This window comes from Sarcophilus harrisii, chromosome 3 (genome assembly GCF_902635505.1).
Source record: "Sarcophilus harrisii chromosome 3, mSarHar1.11, whole genome shotgun sequence".
Taxonomy (NCBI): domain Eukaryota; kingdom Metazoa; phylum Chordata; class Mammalia; order Dasyuromorphia; family Dasyuridae; genus Sarcophilus; species Sarcophilus harrisii.
In genome coordinates, this window is record NC_045428.1 from 287,959,438 (window position 1) to 287,978,483 (window position 19,046).

The following is a 19,046-nucleotide window of genomic DNA, read 5'->3' on the forward strand; positions in this document are numbered from 1 at the left end:
TCTGCAGAGCCGCCACTGTTCTCTGGCACCACTGCCAGGCAGCTGTTCTCTGCTGGTTGCCTGACCTGAGATGTCAGCATCTTCTCTGTGCCCTCACCTGCTGATCATTGGGTGTGATGTGGCTTCTTCACTGATCTGCTACTGCTCCTCTTTATCTGATGTGGCTTCTTCAGAAGCTGATGCTGGTCTCACTGAGGCTTCAGCTGCAATGCCTCCACCGTGTGTGTGTGTGTGTGTGTGTGTGTGTGTGTGTGTGTGTGTGTGTGTGTGAGAGAGAGAGAGAGAGAGAGAGAGAGAGAAAGGGAGAGAGAGAAAGAAAGAGAGAGACAGACAGAGAGAGAGAAAGAGAGAGAGAGTGAAAGGGGGAGAAAAAGAGAGAGGGAAGGAGGAAGGGAGGGAGAGAGAGGGGGGAAGGGAGAGAGAGAGAAAGAGAAAGACAGAGATGGAAAGAGAAGGAGGGACAGAGACAGAGAGACAGACAGACATACAGTCAAACAGAGAGACAGACAAATGCAGAGACAGAGAGAGAGAGAGAGAGAGAGAGAGAGAGAGAGAGAGAGAGAGAGAGAGAATGGATGAAGGTGTGGGTGTGGATAATCACAGCTCTTTATTGTTTCACGTTTATTTTGAGTTTTATTTTTAAGCTACCATTTAGATAGGTAGAGAAGTCCCTAGACACTTTATGTCTTCTAAATTTCTTTGATTTATATGAGCTACCAATATCTGATTTCAGTACCTATTTGATTTAGTGAAACAATTCCCTTTAAAATTCCTTAATTTAGATTTTTCCCAGTGCTCTATCCAATCAAAACCTCTCTTAATCCTGACTCTGTCATCCAATGTGTTAAACATTTTTGAAGATTGAATCATGTCTATATGCAGCTCTATGTCATGAACTCTTTTGTTCTTAAAGAAGAAAGAAAAAGAGGAGGAAGAAGAGGAGACTAGAGAAGAGAAAGAAGGACAAGAAAGGGAAGAAGGGGAAGAAGAGGAAAGGAGGAGGAAGAGAAAGAATAATAATGAAGAAAGTATGGAGTACATTAAAATGATAGAACCCTGAATAATTTAAATCAATTGAAAATTTGAACAATATGAAATGAACAACAGAAATGAATTTAAAACAAATTATCATAATTTTTAAAGAATTTTAATCAATGTAAGGAAATTACCAAGATTAAAAGAGCCCAGAAAATTTCTTAGTCAGTAGTAATCTGACTTATTTGCCAAATGAAGATAGATGCATACCAAAGGCAACACTATTAGACTATAACTTTATCTGCAAACCCTTTTTTCCCTTTTAAATTACATAACTTTTTTCTTGGTGATTTATTGATGCTTAAATTTATTATCTAATTTGTTTTATGATAGGACTTATAAAATAATATATGTATAATGATAGTTAAAACATATTATCATATGAGTGACCATATTTTTAGCACACTATCACACCAAATTAGTATTTATTGAGCCTCATGTTTCTGTATTCATAATTTCAGATTGTGTGCTTCTCACAACTCTGGAGAAATAACCTGGTCTTTTGAGAGCAAATCCTTCTTTGCCTTTTCTTTGATAGTTGATTATGAGCAGTTCCACTTCAAAAAGAAAGAGAAATGGTGGAAGATAGTGTTTGTTTGAAAAATACCTGGCAAGATATCCAACTAAGCAAAATCATGCTAAGGATGAAAATGGTAGATTTAAGGATAAAAAAGTCTACAAGCAGAAGAAAAAAAAATGAAAAATATTTTCAAAAGTCATTTTAACAAACTGATTATTTCATCAAAGTTAGTGGAACTACTATACTTGAACCTGGTGTTCCTTAGGTGCTTATAAAATAGATATAAATGACACCAAACAAAACAAAAATGAGAAAATCAGTTGGTTTCAACCAACTAGAGGAGATCCATCCTATTAAGGATCATACAATTAAGTAGTCATTAAGGAACTGTACATAGTAGTTTACCTATATTTTAACAAACCATTTGACAAAGTCTCTCCCACTATTCTGCTGGAAAAGATGGGATACATGAAATTACAGTTGGATAGTTCAGATCTGGTTGAATGTTCAGTCACAAATAGTAGTCATTAATGCTTTGATTCAATTTAGAAGGTCTCAGTTTGAGTTCTCCCAGACTGTGGTCAGTCCTGTGCTGTTTAACTTTTTATTTTTAATCAATGAGTTGGATAGAGGGATAGTTAACATGCTTATTGAGAAAATGAATACCTCATAATTTTATAAAATTGAATTAAAAAGCTAAATCTATTGCAAGGATATACTACAAAGTCTCATTTTTCCTTTCCAGTTCGCCTCCAGCCTCAGTTAACTTTTTCTTCCACTTCTGTTCTTCATTTTTTCCCTGTATTAACAGCTAACAGTATTTTCTTCATTTATGCAGATGTTTGAGAACTTTTGAGAGAAGCTCGATTCACCTTCCAGGGTTTTCATTTTTAGGGGGAGGTTCGGGAAGGGAGGTGTGGAATCTTGTTTCTTACAATATTTCATCTGATACATATAAAGGAGGATTATTCCATCACAGTGGTTACATTTTCTTCTTCTGGATACATTTAATGCCATGTTCCATTTCAGTTTGTAGTTCTGTTATTGGAGATGGCATTGCCCTATGTAAAGGGCAATGCTAGCTCAGCCATAAAGGCAGGGAATAAATTTTGCTAGTAAATTTAATAAGGCAACAAAAGAAAAAGCCCATCACCACAGCAATAGGATATTGTTATAGATCTAATCAGATAGAGAGTAAGGTAAGTGGATCCTTTGTGATCTCTGTAGCAATATGTAAAAGCTTCAAAATATTACTTTGTACTTTCCCTTCACTTCAATTCCTTATTTTTGTGTGAAATTTTTTTCTTAATGATTTTCAAGCAGAATTTTCTGATGGAAATGTGTTGTTTTATTTATAGTTAGAAAAAATATTGTTTCCTTTTTCCACCTATTCATTTTTAGGAAGGGATGGGGGAAGATGATTGTGAAATTGCCTTCTAAGACACCTCTTGCTCACTGAGAGCTCTCTGGATGTATCCATTCCCAGACCCTTGACCAGGCTTCCCACCAACCCTTGTTATTATATATTACTAAATAAAAGTCTAGAGACAATACTTTGGAGGAGGTGAGTCATTCTATTATGGAATTCCGGCCCTGGAGACAGCTGTTTTCAAGACACATTTTAATGAAAATATTAATATTTTCTCTTTCACTCCCCCCCCCCGACTTTCTTCTTTACTTTCTTAAGTCTAGACAATCAGCAAGGCAATAGGTACTAGTCTGTGTTTACAATTTCCAAGGTGCAAATATAGACTCTGAAAATTGAACAATCCACTCTTGAGAGCCAGTTTGAGCTGGCTCCTGCACACCTGTACTTAGAGCCTACAATATCTAGCAAGAAGATACCTCTGGCCATTCTCTTGATATGCATTTGTTTGCTCTTCCTACTTCCCATTTCTTCTTCTTGGACAAATAATCACAGTGTCGATACCATTGTTTCTGAAGGAGTATGTCATTTGATGGTCCTGTGATTTTACTTATCATCCCTGTGACTCTTCTGACAAAAACATCTTTCCCTAGTGCCCCCTCCTCTACCATTCATTGCCTCCTTATAGAATTTAAGCCTCTTAAGGACCGGAACTATCTTTGATATTTGTATTCTTCTACTTAGCAAAGGGCCTACCTAACCCAATTTTTAAAAAAAACCTAATTTTAAAAATCATTCATTCAGCTGGCACAAATTAATTTGTTGTTTAGCTATTTTCAGTAAATACCTGACTCTCTATGACCCCATTTGGGGTTATATTGGCAGAGACCCTGGAGTGATTTGCCATCTCCTCCAGCTCATTTTATAGGTAAGGAAACTGAGGCAACCTGGATTAAGTGACTTTCCAAGAGCCACATAGCTAGTAAGTGTCCAAGGCCAGATTTGAATTCAGGAAGACAAGTCTTCCCATCTCCAGGCCCTAGAATTCTATCCAATGTGCTACTTAATATGTGTCTACACAAATCAATAAAGACTCCAAATTCAGTGATATAATTGTTTAAAGCTTAGTTCACATTTAAACACTTGAAGCTTGGTTTCATATTTTACCCTGTATTCCATAATTAACATTTTAAGTCATAAAATAATACATCCATTAATCCTCCCATCCGTACACACCTTTGTCTACTAAAATAAAATAATATTTCCATATTTTCAAAACTATCACATTCTATTAATTCCAGTAAGTTGAGGTGGGGATGAGACAGTGTTGATTATTTGTATTCCAAAACTAAAATTACAATGGTATTGATAATCCATCTTCCAGTTACATAAAGGGGTTCAAACATTTGCGTGGAATTTGCATGTAAATTAACTTCATTATCTTTTCCTCTGAATTCATCTTCAGGTATGTTGTCCTTCATAATTTTCTTTATTATGTCATCATCATATCCTTTCACCTGGATTCCAACATATTTTAGAATATTTCAGCTTTCTTACAACTTTTCCTTCTCTATCTACTTTCAACTAAGCTTGTTGTTTATTCCTTTCTGGTGATGGTTGATAGAAACATTTTAAATTCTTCTCCAGAGGGTATTATTGATGCAACTTCCCACATATTCTCCCAGAACAGTTTTATATTATTATCTTTAAAAAAAAATTTGGCCAAATTCTCAGAATGTTTTTCGCACTCCACCCTCTCTTTTTATTTCTTGCTTGATATATTGCCAATTAAAACATTTCTCACTCAAAGTTTTTTGAGACTCTATTTTTGATTTCCCAAATAATAACTCAGCTGGTGACAATCCTATTGATATCAGTGCAATTCTGTAGTTAGATACCAAATCAAATTGTATTGTGAGGTTTTTACTTGCCAATTTAGTCCTTGATTAATTCAACACCATTTCCTATTAAATGATAATCTAGGTTAAAAGTGATATACTCAACTGGATTTTTTTTTTTTTTTGCATTTTGCAATTTCTTAAAGTTATTATTTCTTATTTTTTGTATTTTGTATTTTTGTATTTGTATACATATATATGTAATATATTATTGTATTTCATAATTTCTTAAAGTTTTTATTTCTTAATTTCTAAAGTTATTTAATTAGAGAGGAAGCATGGTATAGGGAACTGGCCTAGAAACCAGAAAGACTTGGATTCAAGTCCTGCCTGACACATACTTTCTGTGTGACTAATTCATCTGTCATCAGTCTAGGCAACTGCCTGTGACTATAAGTTGTAGAGATGGAGCTTACCTTTGCTAGTAAAGAGAAAAATACTTTACTTATAAGTTCCTAATACCAGTGAAAGCTCAGATGATCTCTATTTCTGTTATATCTTAATTACGTTACAAATTTAGAATATACACTATAGTCCTTGCCAAGTTGGACTAAATTATAACTATCACATTTGTCATTTCAACACATTATATTAATGATATTAATACCCAACATCATAATATATTGATATTAAATTAAACTAAACGTTTTTCTCAAGTATTAGCTCAGTGCTTATATCATTTTAGATAGAAACAGGAAAAAAAAGAATGAAAAATGGAACAGTTGCTGTCTTCAATAAGTTTACAATCTAGCAGGGGTGAGATTTAAATATAAGTAGTTAAAACAAATTAGAAAGTTATTGCATGTATAAGAGATCAAACAGAGAGGACTGAAAGGTTTGAGTAGAGACGGATCATGTCTAATTGGGAGTTTAGGGAAGACTACAAGGATGATGGATATTAGAAAGGGCATAAAAATGTGAAAGAAGTAATTGAGGGCAGATGAGATTAGAATCTGTTCAAAGGATGGAGGATGGAGCACAAACTGGGGGAATTTCACTTTGACTAATATATTGAATTCATGAAGAGGAGTACTATGAAATATGGTTGGAAAGGTTAAGTAATATAATGATATCTACCTCCCAGTATTGTTGGTCAATGAGATGTTTGTAAAGTGCTTTGAAAATGTTAAAATGGTATAAATATATGCTAATTATAATTGTATTTTATCATTACATTATGTTAACATTTTATCACATATATATGTGAACTATTATCATAGTATAATTGCATTTTAAGGCCCACAAATGGAAGGGTTTTGAGATAAAATAGTCAAATAAAAGCAGTTCAGTTGGAATATTTTAATAGAAGTATAAAGGCTAGATTGGAAAGAGGTCATCATTTTATCCTTTATACTTCATGCCTTGGTTCCTATGCAACCTCCAGACAATCTTTATTCTAAAAAGATTAAATAGAAACTAAGGAAAGATAATTCAGTGATTGATTGGACATATGTTTGTTAAAGTATTATCTTTTTGTACCTGTATTATGGGGCAGAGAGATTTCTGCAGGTACAATTTCAGAGCAGAACTTATTTCGCAGTCTGTTTTACTTGTCATGACAAGTACCAACTCATCCACTCTTACTTTTCTGCTACATTCAAAAAACTCTTACCATGACTCACTATCCTGTTTGTTGTTTATCCCATACATACATTGAATCAGCCTTTGAACTTTCTCTCATTTTTTTTTCCCAAGTTACTTCCAACAATATCTCTCTCATTTCTTCCACACCAGTCTCTTAACAGCTCCAAGGTTAGTGACATACTTAAATAGATCAGGAAAATAATGTAGCGTTCTGATTCTTCTTCTGATTTTTGGTGTACTATTTCTGAGATTGAGAGAGAGTCAACAGACTGGAGGCAGGTTATTAAAGCAGTTTGTATGTGACTTCTTAAGGATCTGAATTAGTGAGATGGAAGTGGGAATAAAAGGAGAGATTTCAGAGCAAAATCAGTAAAATATAGCATATTGTGTGTGGGTGGGAAGCGTTAGAGAGGGTCAGAGATGAATCTGGATGACATAAAGGATAATAGTTATCATCAACAGAGTCAGGGAAGTTAGAAAGAGTTTAGAGCCAGATTGATAAGAGAAACTCCTTTCCAATCTTGAGCATTTTTACCTGAGCTTAAGGACTTTCAAGTGTCCCTGGACATATCTGATCTCTTGTGCTTGGAACCACAAGTTTAGTTAAGTTAGGAAAATTTACCTTACTACACAGTCAGTTCGGGACTTCATTCCCTACAGGATAATAACATTTTCTTTTTGACACATTCCAACAGTTGCATTCAACACTTCTTCTAGCACAGTGCCTTGATATGTAGGTTCTATAGCAAACCTCCCACATTGTCTCTGCCACCGACATTAAAAAAAATACATTTGCATGTGAAATATCCACTTCTGCCTCCAAGTTACAGTTTTACTCCAGATAATGGATCTTCAACAATTAATGATCTCCTTGGAGACACATTTAAATTCATAGTCTATAATTCCCACAGAAGAAAGTAATCTTTGTTTGTGAAGTTGTCTCACTGGTTAAAAAATATGTGTGTGTGTTCTGCTTGAGGTTTGTATAAAGAGTAAAAAACATGGAATTGTTATTTGTAGTATCGTTTAAAACAAATGTTCTTCATTACTTGCTTCTTCATTATTTGATTTTTATTGTCTCCAAATTATCATTTTATTATTTGATTTTTTGTCTCAATTTTGTTAAGTATCTAATCATGTACAGAGTGCTTCTGTCATTGTCATAAGTTAGGCATGTTTATTATTGACTTTGATTTATTTATTCAGTTAGTTTTCAAGTCTAGATGGATTGTTTAATTTCTGTAAGGAACTTCTTGCAATTCTACTACATATCTGCAATTCCTCTGATGTGAGCGCCTGTTGTTTGTCCTTTGCTCTGGAAGAAGACCATGATGTCAGAATGGAAATCTTATGATTTGGAAATGAATTGAATTCAAGTGAGGGAAGGGCTGTGTAAAGTCACCAGCTTCACTCAATCCTTCAGAATTATTTGAGTCCAGTGGCAAGACATAGATCAGGAGGACTTGAAATGGCACTGAATGCAGAGGGGATCTTGGCCTTTTTAATTTCTGCAGGTCTTAGACTCATTCAGTGATTAAGGCTAAGTAAAAATGAGGCAAAGAATGGCTTCTTTAACCTGTAGTATAGGCAATTTGTTGGCTAACAGAGTGCCAGACTCAGAGTCAGAAAGATTCATCTTTCCAAGTTCAAACGTAACCTCAGACACTTTACTATGTGATCTTGAGCAAGTCACTTAGGCCTTTTGATGATCTGGAAATGGCAAAATACTCGAATATTTTGGCAAGAAAAATCTAAATGAGGTCACAATGAATTGGACATGACTGAAATGACTAAATGATAAAAAGTATAGTGGTCTTCTGAGGTTCATCCAGATAGTATCTTTAAGGGGCAAGCTTGAACTTACTCTTCCTGAACCTAAGTTCAGCCTTCTATCTGTTATAGTATGATACCTCTCAGTAGCTTCCCTATTAAAAACAAAACAAAACAACAAATTCATAAACTTTTAGGCATAATAGTAAGCATGAAAAGATTAAGAAAACAAACCATAATAATGGTCTTGTTATTCCAGAATTTTGTTCCTTGTAGTACAACAAAATGTCAAGCTATAGAAGGACTTCCCTCATAGCTATTTTCTGTGATGCTAGCCTAAAAATTAGGGGCAATAACTTCAGCATTTCCTATTTTTGTCTTAATGATTTGTTACCAATTAATCAATCAACAAGTATCCATTAAGTTCCTACTCTGTGAAATATATTAATACAAACACATTAAATGAAACAATCCTTATTCAACAAAAAGCTCACAATTACCATGTTTTTATTTATTTAAATCCTTTTTGAAGTTATATTTTTCAAAGTGCATTACCCATATTCTCAGTTTCTCTCTAGGAAAATGAATGCTTTCTATTCTTTTTTCCTATCACCTTTAAATCTCATGTGATTGAATAAACAATTATTTTCTACCTTTTTCTACTTTTCTTGATCATAGACTTTTAGAGCTAAGGCTGGGAGGGAATTTAGAGATCATCTGATCTAACATCCTCATTTTAAAAATGAGTAAACAAAGGCACAAAGAGATTTGAATGTATTCTCATTGTCCTTCAAACAAAAGCTAGTCCTAGCTTTTTAAATCTTTGTTCACTTGAGGCTAATTCATCATTCTGGTGATGGAATTAATGTGTATAAAATACTTAGGTATAAAAGATGCTATAAATGTCAATTAATATTGTCATTTTAGTTGCCCATGCTTAGATCTTCTCTAGGTTTATTATGTTTTGTCCAACTCAACACTATCTCAGGCTCATTTTTCCCAAGTTGACTCTTGGAATACACTACTTTTGTCTAGGACACTGATTTTTTTAAAAAATATGTTGCAAGATTTTTATTGGAAGAGAATCCTTAATAACTGAAATGGCTCAGTTTCGATTGGTGCAAAAAGGAATAGCTATTAATAAAGTTGAATGAATATAAAGTAATACTAATATGCTGAAGAATTCTGCTCTTTCCCTTGCATCTTTACATTAAAGAATCAGGTAAGATATCTTAAACATTAGATAAATAAAAGTAGAAAATCAGTGAGGAGTAAATCAAATAAACATGATGTTTTTGAACAGACTTGCTTCTTGTGAAGTATTCACCACAGAAGTAGGAGTTATTATTCTGTCTTTAGCTTCTTCATCATATTCATTCAAGGAATTTCAGAATATTAGAATAAGAAGAAAACTTCATGTTTAGTTATGAAAATGGAAACAGAAAAAGTGAATGCTTAAAGTTAAACAGGTAAGGAGTTTGGATGTGAAAATATGTCTTTGAACTCTAAATCTGATTCTCTTTCTGCCCCCCCCACAAAGATAAAATGGAATGGCAGCCAGAAGAATTCTGAATACCTAAGTCTAAATGGCATCTAAATGGTCAGATTCAGTGATGACATAAACATCAAAAATAACACTCAAGAACATGGATTCCTTTGGTGGAAACTGCTTGGAATAATAAAATACAAAAATAAAATACATAGGCTAATCAACTGTATTGAAATACAGCTTTCAATATGTTCACATAAAGCAAATTAATGGACTCCAAGTTAAAAATGCTTGCATTTAGAATATTTTCTGTGTAGTGTCAACATGTCATGCATGATTCCAAATGTTTTTAACATTCATTTTTACAATTATCTTACAGATAAAATCTATGACTACCAGGATGACTACATTCCAGAGTAAGTGTTCAGATCTTTTAATAACAAAATAGAATCAGGGTGAGTTCTGGCTGGGTTAAGGAGGGAAACAAAGGGCTGGCTTCTTTAAGAAGGAAACATGAGGTTTAGCTTTGTTAATACTACCACCTTTCCTAATGAGGTTGTAACCCTCATGATTCTTATTTACATTTGGATATAGAAGTGCTCATTCTGAGCAGAGTTTTTCATTCTATGTCAGTAAGAATGCAGGGTTAAAGACAGAAATTAGAAGTTAACTTGGTATCTACAGACTTTGTAGAGCTTCAGAAATTCACAGATGTTTGATGTGGAAGGTACCTAGATTATTTAGTCCCACTTTCCCTTTTTCCCCCCATATTACAGAATAGGAAAGTGAGATCCAAAGGGAGGATACAATAACCAAATTGATATCTTGGTATTTCTGGGACCCTAATCCTAATCTACTTGATTCCTAGTCCTTCACCCTTCCCATTACATTAATGTGAGAAATTTCCTGTATAGGACAGGGGGTAAAAAAGAAATTATGAAGCACATACTATATACCAGTCACTGCACTAAGTGCTTTATAATTATTATCTCAGTTCATCCTCACAACAACCCTGGGAGGTAGATGCTATTATTACCTCCATTTTATAGATTTTATTTACTGAGGCAAACAGATCAAGTGACTTGCCTAAGATCACACAGTTGACAAATGATTGAGGTCAGATTTGAATTTAAGTCTGCCTGATTCTCAGCCAAAGCACACTATCTCCCTTGATAACTGTCTTTAGACAGAGGTGTTCATAGGAGGCAAATATAAAGAGTTTGAGGACTTTATAGTATCATGGAATGGCCAAGATACACTAAGCAAGGACAAAGTACAAGGTAAAGACAGTATTACTTTTCCCAAATAGTGTATCCCACTCTGAATTAGGGTATAGCATTAAACCGATTCTTTTCATATCATAACATAATTACCTGTTTTAACATGGAGAAGTACTTAGAACTTGATGATTTAGGCTTTCGTGAAAAGAAAGCAAAAAGGAGCTTCTTATCAGGGAGGAGAGAATCACTAGATTCTTCTCTCTCTCTTTATCTCTGTCTCTATCTCTCCCTCTCCCTTTCTCTCTGTCTCTGTTTCTCTCTTTCTGTCTCTGTTTCTCCATCTCTCTCCCCTTTTTCCTCTCTCTGTTGTGATACAGGAGCCACTTACTAGTGGCTGCTGGAGGTCTAACTCAGACTTGTAGAATGAATCTCTTCATGTGAGAAGATGATGATGGTACAAGGAGACTGAGAGGCAGCTGCATTCTCTGACCTCTCTCTTCTTCCCTCTGCCTCCAATTTATTTCATTCCCAGTGCACAAACAACACCTGTATCAGTAAAAGTTGCTTTATAACTTCTTCAGATGTTATGATCACAGCTGGGGAGGCTCTTGAAGAATTGACTTGCCCTTTCACTTAGGCATGGTCCTTAACATCTCTCTTTTTCTCTCTCTCTCTCTCCTTTCCTCCTTTGCCCCCCTTCCCTGAGACAGTCCTCTTTATTGTGATGGTCCTTTTCTTTTAAATAAAGTCCATTGCTTCTAATGGAAAAAAATTATTGCAGGTTTCTGCAGTTAAGCTAAGAAACACAAAGATGGGTAGAACTCAACTTACCACACAGGATTCTATATCATGAGATTATTTCCATGTCATAGCAAGTGATCCAAGGATTTACTATTCAATTTAGAAAAACAGAAGGCTTATAAATGAAACTATAATAAATACTGAACAGTTTATCCATGTCAATCCCTCCATAAAAGCATTATTTTACAAAAATTATTCATAAGTTGTTGTTACCTGTATCTAAATATAATATGATAGTCTTAAAATTTGGGAAGTTTCATAAATGATTACATTAGTTAAGGGGAGAGGGGTAGGGAGAAAGGGCTGGGAATGTAAGCACGGAATGTTTTTAATTGAAATTCTAAGTTAGTGTGATAAAATAAGCAAAGTGAGAGGGAGAAAATGAGATAGGTCTAAGCAAGGGGTGAACAAAAGACCAAATCTCTCTCTGTGTATACTGTCATTATAATGAATATATAAATCCTGGATTTTCAAAAGATACTTTCAGTGACAAATGTTCCTTGTGTTCCTGTAATCTGTGGAAATGTCCCATCAGGAAGTAACAAAAAATGATTATGTGCCTATTTTTAACTGTTGTATTGGCTTCACTGAGATCATTTCCTTTCCCCTTGTTATACATTTATGGAAGTTGTGGATGTGCTGTCAGCCACAGCATTGGTGTTTGGGTGTATCTCACTAGGTCTATAACTGATAGGCTCAGTTATGTAAACTATGGCGAAGAGATTATTATATTTGTGAGACTTGTGATATTTTCTTTTTTGGATATAGTTAATGCAAGAATTTCTTTTGTTTAACTATATATGTTTGTAATTAAAAATAACTCAATGACACGGTAAGAAGACATGGAAAAGACAGAATTTAGATTTAAAAAATTAAATTAAATTTTTAAAATGAAAAAGAGAGAATCACTATATCACTGTTTCTCTATGAAACCTCTATTATTTTCCTGTATTGGTTTATCAGAAACACAATAAGTTAAAAGTAAGAGAGCATCTATAATTAGAGACAGCATTGCACACAATATTGAGGTTGGATTGTAGTCAGAAGGATGTGGATTCACTCTGCTTCTCTCACATAATAGTTATGTGAACATAACCACAGGCAAGTCACTTAATAGGAAGTTGTTTTGACAGGCTTGAAGATGACAAGTTATAGAATCCTTTTCACTCTGAATCAATGAAGGAAGTTCTACCATGAGTATCACCTTAACTGATGAAATCATAGGATTGGTTTAAAAAAAACAACATCCATGTGCAACCCAAATCCAGTGGATTCTACACTTTTTTTCTAGAGTTTATTGTTCTCTGTTCAGTGTGTATGTTTCAATAATAATGTCAATTAATGATTTCTTTATTTGTTGTCATTCAAGTTTTTATATTAATTCTCCAAATCATCAAGCAGGAGAGTCATATCTTTAAACAGTTGTACCCATGACTTAAATTAAAGCCTGGGGAACGGAGAGAGAAGAAAGAGAGGGGAGAGGGACAGAAAAATACAGAGAGACAAAAAGAGACAGAGAAAGAAAGAAAGAGAGAGAGAGACAAAGAGACAGAGACAGAGGAAGAGAGAGACAGACAGAGGCAGAGAGAAAGAGAATTGAGCTGCTCAGAGACACAGAGAGACACAGGAGGTACACACACAGAAACAGAGACAGATAGAGATAGAGAGAGACAGAGAGAGAGGGTGTGTGTCAAACCCAATTTATGGGTACCCCTCATTTTCTCTTTCTTAGCTATCACAAAAAAAAAAAATCTAGACACGTTCTTGTACATCTTTGGAGTAGGTTTGGAGTTTGAATACAGCTAATCCTTCCCTTAATCTACCTTCCTTCTAATTCTCCTTCCCCTGTTTCTTTTATCCTTCCTACTTCATTGTTGCTCAATTCCAATAGGCTTGTGATAAGAGAGAGCCATTTGCATCTAGAGGTCTATGGAGACTGAATGTGGATCATATATCACCTTTTTGTTGTTGTTTGCTTATTGGCTTTTTCCTTTCTCATTTTTCCCTTTTGATCTGATTTTTCTTTTGCAGAATGATAAATGTGGAAATATGTCTGGAAGAACTTCACTGTTTAATCTATGTTGGATTATTTGCTATCTAAGGAAGGAAGGAGGGGGAAAGGAGAAAGAAAAATTTGGAAGACAGGGTTTGCAAAAATGAAGGTTAAAAATTATCTTTGCATGTAGTTTGAAAAATACAAAGCTATTATTATTATTTTTAAAAAGACAACATAAAAAAACCCAACATATGTATACTCAAGTATATGTGGGCATTGTTCCTTTTTTGGACCAATTCAGATGAGAATGAGGTTCAAATGTCTATTATTTCCCCTTTTCCTTGTTTGTATAGATGTCTACTTGTGCATCTTGATTAGGTTAAAATAATTTTCTTTAACCTTTCTTTCCTTTTCTCCATTGTATTTAATTTCCTTTATCATGCTATTCTTTTTATTTTTGAAATCATCAAGACAACAGAACTACTTTCCCTTATGATTTCTGATGATGACAGAGTTCAGAGGAGACACATATTTGAATGTGAAAGTTTATTTTTGTTTCATTCTTTAGTATCGTTCATTTGTATTTACCTTTTTTATATTTCTCTTGTGTTTGAACTTTTTAAAGTTCCTGCATATCTCAGGTCTTTTTATCAGGAATATTTGGAGATCATTTATTTACTTTATAACATTAAATTTATTTTTGCTGGATAGATATTCTTAATTATTAGTCCATATTTTTTACATTTTTGAATACTGTATTTCAAATTCTTTCCTCCTTGATAGTATTGGCTACTAAGTTATATGAGATACTGACTGTTTGATCCTCAGTTCTTGAATTCTTTTTTTCTGGCTTCTTGCAATATTTTTTTTTCCTTTGACCTGGAAACTAGATTTTGATTGTGATGTTGCTAAGAGTTTTCATTTGGGTGCTTCCTTTAGAAAGTGGCCAATGGATTCTATTTCTACTTTGCTCTCTGATTCTAAAAGATCTAGGCACTTTTATTTTAAGATTTCTTGAAATATGAAATCTAAAATAGGCTCTTCTTTTGTGAGTGGGGAATCAGTCAATGCATTCACTTAGTTCAATGATTTTCAACATTTTTCTCCTCTCTCTCTTTTTTTTCTATGAGATATCTTATATTATTTCTAATTATTTTAATTTTCTGATTTTGTTTTAATATTTGCTGCTTGTTGAAGTCATTTATTTGCTTTTGGTCTATTCTATCTTTTAAGAATTTGTTGTTGCAGTAAGATTTTGCCCTTCTTGTAATAAACTATTCATTCTCTTTCCAATTCTTCCTTCTATAGATTTCATTTCTTTTACAATTTTTTCCCTCAGGAGCTCTCATTAAATCAGGAAAGATATTTTTAGAACTTTTTAAAGACCCTCTGGCTTTAGCTCTTTTAAAATCCTAGTTGTATTGTTGTCCAAAGAATGATTCTTGTTGGGACTTTGTAAATGTTTAGAAGTCAGTATCTATTTTTGAGTTTGTGTCTTGTGTTTCTCTGTCATTATGATGGCTTTTTATGATGGACTTTTTCCTTTGGTTTGCTTGTTCTTCCAGCCTTTTTCTTGTTCTTCAGATTTGATTTTAGGACTGGGTTCTGTGCACTTCTGGAAGATCTGGGTTAGTTCTTTTGCTGCTTTTTTGTTATGTTGTTCCAGGATCTCAAGGACAGGCCAAAGACTTGTAATTCTTCTGTGCTCCCAAAGTGGTCTGCTTGCTCCCTCTCTGGTCGGAATTCTGCAAATTTCTGGCCTGGGTTTGGTTCTTTTTTAGAATAGCCTGCTACTAGATTCAATTTTTATAAGCAATCTGGAGGGCTTTGTTTTCTCAAAGAGGCAAGATGGTAGACTCTCCTTTGGTCTAAGATTCCCGCCTTACTTACTCCTTTATAGGCTGTACAAGATACTGGAAGTGAGAATGCTCTGTACCTGGAGTCTGAACTATACCATTGCTGATGTTGGCTTATTATCATAGGATGATAAAGTATAAGATCACAGATTTAAAATTCAAACAGACCTCAAAGTTTATCTACTCCAATATCTTCATTTTATAAATTAGGAAACTGAAATATAGGGATGACTAGTCCAATGTCACATAGATAATAAGCACATCTTGTAGTGCATTTGAATTCTGATAGTGCTTTAGAAAAGGAAAAAAAAATATTTATTTTTTTTTCCTTTTGCATTTGGAAAAAAACATTTTCTGATTTTATACTGAGTTCAAGATTTATATCACATGTGACTCAGAACCAGAAGTCTGACCTCATGTGAACCAATTTTATCTTTTCTGTAATGATAATTTTTACAGTATGTCATTTTATCAATCCCTAGGATAACCTTAAAAACATTTTAATTTAGCTGGTTTTTAGCTATCCAGTAGAGACTTTCAATTCCTTTGCATGAATTAGGCTAACAATAAGCATTTAAACATACCACAGAGTAAGAAAAGAAAAGAAAAGAAAAAGGACATATCCAGTTAGCAAAGAAATTATCATCATAGTATGTTTTGCATAGTGGTTCATTTGTTTATTCCCAATTACAATCCCCACCAAATATATGATCTTGTATAATATTACTGTGAGTTTCTGACACACAGCTCAGTTTCATTTGCCATTATCATTTCTAAAGTTAATTGTAGCTCCTCCTTTGGCATCTGTGGCTTTTTATCTTATCTTTTGTGAAGTACCCTATCATCATCTTTCCCTCACTGTGACATCTGCTGCATTTATACAATATCTTGTTTACTACAGCACCATAGTCTCTCAGCATGACCCCACTTCCTGGAGCTCTCAACTTACTCCAAGAACTCTTCATGGCCTAACTCACAGCTGCTGCTTGTCCACTATTCAATCTAGAGGTCTAATCTTCCCCTTCTGATTGCTTATCTCCAGAAGTCCCTGCTCATATATTCATATGTCTTCAGAACCTTTCACGTGTTCTTGGATCACTTTGACACGAATCAATTCAACATTTATTTTTGAAAATAAAATGCTGAAGATTTATCACAAAATCTTCGAGCTGGGCAAGCTCATAAAAACATTTATAAAACAAAAGAAAACCGAGGTCCAGAAAGGTTCGATTACTTGTTCAAAAATCAATTAACAAGTATTTATTAAGTACCTACCATGCTTCAGACTCTGTTAGATGCTGGGTATTTAAATATAAAAAATGGAATGATTATTTGCAAAGAGTTCATATTCCAGTTTCGAAAACAAGAAGTCCATATATATATGTATATATATGTATTATATGTATATAAATATATTTAAATATAAAAAGAAAAATTACAAAGTAGCTTGGAATGGAGAGCAATGGCAGTTGGAGGAATTATGAAAGGCTTCATGTAGAAAGTGCAGTTTGGCCTATTCTCTAAAAGAGACCATTAATATCCAGGCCCACAGTCCATGGTCTTGAAGTGCCCATAGAAGGTGAGTTTCCTACACAAGGGTTTAACTACTAGATTTCTGTAAGTATGTACCCACTCTTTTCCATGAACAATATGTACAATAATGAGAGAGTGACCAAGGTTTATATTGTGTACTGTCATATTTTCAAAATTCTTGCTTTTATTTCAATTGAGTAAATACTATAATTATTATTTTTATTTCTTATTTAGTGAATGTTTCATGTTAAAAGTTGAAAAAAAATCTTTAAGGAAGAAAATATTTTGTTGAAGCAATGAGGAGAGAGTGGATTCCAAACATAGAAAACCAGGCAATGCTATTATTAGAACTATAATTAGAGGAGACCAGCCCAGAAGTTGGGGTTTGTGAGGATGAATGGATCAGATAAAATATATTGTAAACGATTTTTGCTTCCTTTTATCAGCTTGGGGAAGCATCAGTAGGGATTGCTAGGTGACACCATGCATAGAACACTGGCCCTGGAGTCAGGAAGATGAGTCTTCCTGAGTTCAAATGTGACCTCAGACACTCACTAATTGTGTAACCCTGATCAATTTACTTCACCCTGTTTGCCTCTGTTTCCTCATGAACTGGAGAAGGATACGGCAAAATACCCCAGTATCTTTGCCAAGAAAACCCCAGGAAGGGGCAGGCAGAACTGAAACAACTCAACAATAACAACAACAATAATAAAGGTAGCCGTAGATGAAATATTTAAAGAGAAAGGGTGGTTAACAGTTTTCAGTAAATAATGAATATAAACACAAATTTGTTTGCTTTAGGAAAAATCAAGTGTGGAGTCCAAGTTAGATATAGGTCAACTTTCAGAATATAAGAAGGACATGGTGGCATTATCTCAATTTTTTAAAAAATTTTCTTGGAGTGGATGGATATGTGCTTATATATATATATATTTTTATTGTGCTGATTGGTGGAAAAGAAGTAGGAGCATGTGTTATATCTGTTTTTCTTTCGCTTATTGTTGTGTTTCATGACCATGTCTGATATCTAAAGATAAATAGATAAAGTATTTTAAAAACCCATTTATTATATTGGATAGAGTACTGGATGTTGGATAAAGAAGACATTTTCATGAGTTCAAATCCAGCCTTAGACATTAATCTTGTATGTCTCAGTTCCTGATCTGTAAAAGGAAAAGGAAATGGCAAACTATTCCAGTATCTTTGCCAAGAAAACTCCTTCAAAATAATCTGCTGGTTTGTCTCCTTCACTCAAATTTCTCCCCATCCTAGCCCATCTTGCACTCAATTATTAAATGGATTCCCATCCATTAAAGTACAGTGGCTCCCTATTACCTTCAGTATCAAATATCAAATCCTCTGTTTGGCTTTTAAAGTCCTTTATCTCCTGGCCACTGCTTATATTTGTGTGCTTTTTAAAAATTTGTTATCTCCCATGTTATTTAAAATCCAGTAATACTGGTCTCCTTGCTATTCTTTGTACTTAGATTTCCCATCTCTAAAAAAAAGATTAATCTAAAAAGATTAGAGATCTCTCACTTTTCATTGACTGTTGTCCCTATACCTATAATTCTCTCCCTCTTTATCTTTTCCTAGCTAGCTTTGCTGTTTTCCTTCAGATTCCAGCTAAAATTCAATCTTTTACAAGTCTTTCTCTTAGGATAGCTACCTCCTGTCTGTTGGTTATCTTTAATTTATACTTTATATATTTTGTTTATATATAATTGTTTCCTTTCATCTCCCCCATTAGGCTTAGCTCTTTGAGAACATTGGTAGCCTTTTAACCTTTCTTTTTGTATTCTCAGTGTCTTGTATACTCTAATAAATATTTGTTGACTACTGTTTGACTGACTTTACACAGACTTTTTTTTCCTGTCATAGACTGTGCTCCATATTCACTTCTATCTATCTCAGAATCTTTACCTCCTTTAAAAAACTCAGGTCAAATGCTACTTTGTACATCCTCCAAAAGATA

At 34.0% G+C, this 19,046-nt stretch overlaps 1 protein-coding gene across 1 annotated transcript in view; it reads left to right on the top strand.

Annotated features, from left to right (window-relative positions):
- LOC100928363 (T-cell receptor-associated transmembrane adapter 1) overlaps nt 1-19,046 on the top strand; it is a 54,277-nt gene that overhangs the window by 17,069 nt on the left and 18,162 nt on the right. The window contains exon 3 of the mRNA XM_031959639.1: nt 10,042-10,078. Within this exon, the coding sequence (XP_031815499.1) occupies nt 10,042-10,078 (37 nt within the window). The remainder of the gene's footprint in view (nt 1-10,041; nt 10,079-19,046) is intronic.